Here is a 3587-nt window from a genome sequence, read left to right on the forward strand (position 1 = left end):
ACATGAACTGGATCTTTATTAAATACAGGAGTATTTGTCATTATCAAAACTAGGCGAGACCTAAAAGGTCAACACACCGGCCTCGCTTCATATTTACTCCGCACCTTGGCCCTTTTCAGCCTAGGGCATGAATGTGATCGGACCAATAAACCCAAAGACCAGTAACGGACACCGTTTCATCTTTGTGGCAATCGATTATTTTACTAAATGGGTAGAAGCTGCCTCGTATTCCAGTGTCACACAGAATGTGGTAAGTTGTTTCGTCAAAATAAAGTTGATCTGCTGATACGAAATCCCTGAAAGAATAATCACAGATAATGCCAAGAACCTGAACAACGCAGTAATGACCAAGCTATGTAATCAGTTCAAGGTCAAGCACCACGGTTCAGTGCTGTATAGACCACAGATGAATGGGGTGGTGGAAGCATCCAAAAAAAACATTAAGAACATTTTGGAGAAGATGACAGAAACTTACAAAGATTGGCATAACAAGCTTCCATTCGCCTTGATGGCTTACAAGACTATATCCAGAACCTCCACGGGCGCTACTCCCTTCTCTTTGGTGTACGGGATGGAGGCAATGGTCCCTGTAGAAGTTGAGATCCCATCTCTAAGAATTCTAAAAGAAGTAGAGTTGGCTGAGGTAGAATGGGTACAATCCTAGTATGACCAGTTAAACTTGATCGAGGAGAAAAGGATAGCCGCCATGGCCCATGGACAATTGTACCAAAGAAGGATGATAAGAGCGTTTAAACGAAAAGTATGGCCCTAGTTTCAGGAGGGGGACTTAGTACTGAAAAAGATTTTATCGATTCATACGGACCCTCGCGGCAAGTGGACACTAAACTATGAAGGGCCTTATATGGTAAAGAAGGCATTCTCAGGAGGCGCCCTACTGTTGGCAAATATGGATAGAACCAACCTATTGCACCTTGTTAACTCTAATGCTATAAAGAAATATTATATCTGATGGTTGTATACATCTCCAAAGGAAATTAATGAAAGGATCACGGTGTTATTTCATGTGTTATCTCTTTGCTCATTGCTTCGATTAAATGACGAATGACCTTTTTTGGATGACCAGTTCTCCCTTAAAGAACCCAATGTTTTTAATCACTTGATGAACCTTTTTGAACTTTAAAATCGAAGCTGATTTCTTCAAAAAAGTCATTTCCAAAAATCAAACCGGGTTGGGATTTTCAAGGGTTTGGCAAATCATGCGAGACAACAATTCGTTACCAACAGGATGGCAAGCCATTTTTTCCACTACCCAAAAAGAAAATCGAAGGAACCCCTTTGCAAGCCCCTTTGAGCCTAAAAATTCTCATTCCTTGACTAACCCGTCAAATGATCACACCCTATGTTGGGGTAGTTTTAAAAGAGAGTTGGTCCCCAAATGGAGTTCAAGCTAAAATAGAATTAAAGAGTCCCCCATAAAAGGGAAAGTAAAAATAAGAAAATGCAGAAAAAAGTAAAAAAAGAAAAAGAAAAAGAAAGAAAGGACACGCTTGAGATATGATCTTTGACCAAGGATGACCCCCTTTAAGATCAAACAAAGTTTGAGCCTTGTATCCTTTTGTTCTCAAACCAATACCCGAAGCCTATGCTATGGTCCAAATAAAAGTCTTGATCGGATTGACATACATTGTTTTCTCAAATGATTTGTTAGACTCAATGTTCAGTCTGAACTATTAAATGACCTGATCCTGAAAAGGTACGTAGGGTGCTTGTTCAAAAGGACGAGTTCGGTCAAACTCTTGCAAAAATGTCTCACCCCAAACTGGGGCAGGATTTGTTGCCATGGGATGGGTTTTTGAGCCTTGGTTTCCTTATTCTTCTGAAAACCTAAATCCTCGAGCCTACGTTTCGTCTCGAGTCTTAAAGACCATCCAAAGATCAAAACGTGAAGCAAAGCACCAAGATGAGCCTTGAGCAAACAATGGAAGTAAGGGCACTATTTAACCTTACAGTACCAAAAGGGTCAGTCTCCTTTTAGTTGAAACTGGGGCAGTTGTCGCAAGAACAAGAGATTTAGTTTTCATAAATTAATGTCGATACCTTTAAGAATAGGGAATGCTGTTGTGAAAATTATCTTTTTCTTGAATAAATTTTGAATGTAATAGAACAACTATTTTGCACAACTTGACGTCTTGATTCAACACATTAATGACATAAATGCATAATTATTCTCATTGTTAGGAGTCCCCCGTTTATTGAGGTTAAAAATCAGGAACCTTATACACCAGGAGGGTGTTCAGGCACCAATGGGGAACCTAAAGCATGTCAAACAATAGTAATGAAGGAATACTGGGTCGGATTCAGAGTACTCCTTCAAGCTTTGGGAATCACTGGAAGCATTAGTGATCAACTACCAGGACAGATTTTGAACATTCCTTGAGTTTTGAAGATCATGGAAAGTATTGACAGCCAGACATTGGGGCAAATTTTGAGTGCCTGTGGAAGTTTGAAAATGGTCAGAGTTGCGACAAGAAAACATTGGGACAAATTTTGAGACCCTTTTGGAATCTGAAACGCAGTAAAGACCAGTAACCAATGAAAGAAACAGGGGCAGTTGTTGAGTTCCATTAGAGTGAAGTCGGGTACTGTCGTGCTAGACTAGAACTTAAAAGTGTGGCCAAGATCTAGGATCGAGAAGAAAGGCCTTGCATCCTTATACATTTCATGCATGCACTTCACGCATCCTCATGCATTTCATGCATTTAGGGAAAGACATTCCCATTATAGGTAGCAACATACAGACATATCATGTAACGGGCATCATGTATATATAACAACATGCCCTTGCATTCAAGCATCACAATTTAGTAACATGCATACATATAATAGTAGAGCACCATTTATTCATATTTTCCTGGTTGAATAAACATTTGAATAATCCTTTCGCATCCTTGATCGAGCTATTTTTGTCTTAACATCTTTGAAAACTGGGGGCAGCTAACCCCAGACACAGAAAAAGTTACTTGGAAGCTAGGGCAGTTGACCCCTGACACTAGGATAGATTTTGAAACTGGGGCAGCTAACCCCATGCATAGATAGACATACTTTCAAACTGTGGCAGTTGACCCCAGGAATCAATTGAGGCATTGGTTATTGAGTCTTAAAGTGAGTAATCTAAAGATAGCCAAGGAACCTCAAGTTTTCATTCCCGATTGATCATCCCCAGTGGAGCAATTTTTTAGGACTTAAAACCCCGCACGTGAGCTTATTCTTCAAAAAGGAATCTTAACATTTCTTTTCCGATGGATCATCCTCAGTGGGACAACTATGTTTCAGAGAAAAAAAGAATCATATTTTATTAATTACCCTTACTTATGGTGGAGGAATACCGTGGTTAAAGTTACGGTTCTGGGAGATTATAAGAACTAAACCAAAACTCTCCCAAAACCAAAAGAAAAAAAAGAAAGAAAAATTGGGGGGGGGGGGGGTGTACATTTACAGGCCACGTATGACAACATAAACACATAATATCATGACTTTTCATGTCTCTCTACTCCCTTTTTGGGCTTAGGAACAAGAAGTTTGGCCTTTTCCATGCACTATGGTTTTGAGTCGTTTATGCTCTCGCT

The 3587-nt window shown here is 39.7% G+C and overlaps 1 protein-coding gene across 1 annotated transcript; it reads left to right on the forward strand.

Annotated features, from left to right (window-relative positions):
• Positions 1-343: 343 nt before the first annotated feature.
• On the forward strand, positions 344-3057 carry LOC131148302 (uncharacterized). The gene is made up of 2 exons (XM_058098019.1): positions 344-643; positions 2956-3057. The coding sequence occupies exons 1-2, from the start codon at positions 344-346 to the stop codon at positions 3055-3057; spliced, it is 402 nt and encodes a 133-aa protein (XP_057954002.1).
• Positions 3058-3587: the final 530 nt, after the last annotated feature.

This window comes from Malania oleifera, chromosome 2 (assembly GCF_029873635.1).
Source record: "Malania oleifera isolate guangnan ecotype guangnan chromosome 2, ASM2987363v1, whole genome shotgun sequence".
NCBI lineage: Eukaryota > Viridiplantae > Streptophyta > Magnoliopsida > Santalales > Ximeniaceae > Malania > Malania oleifera.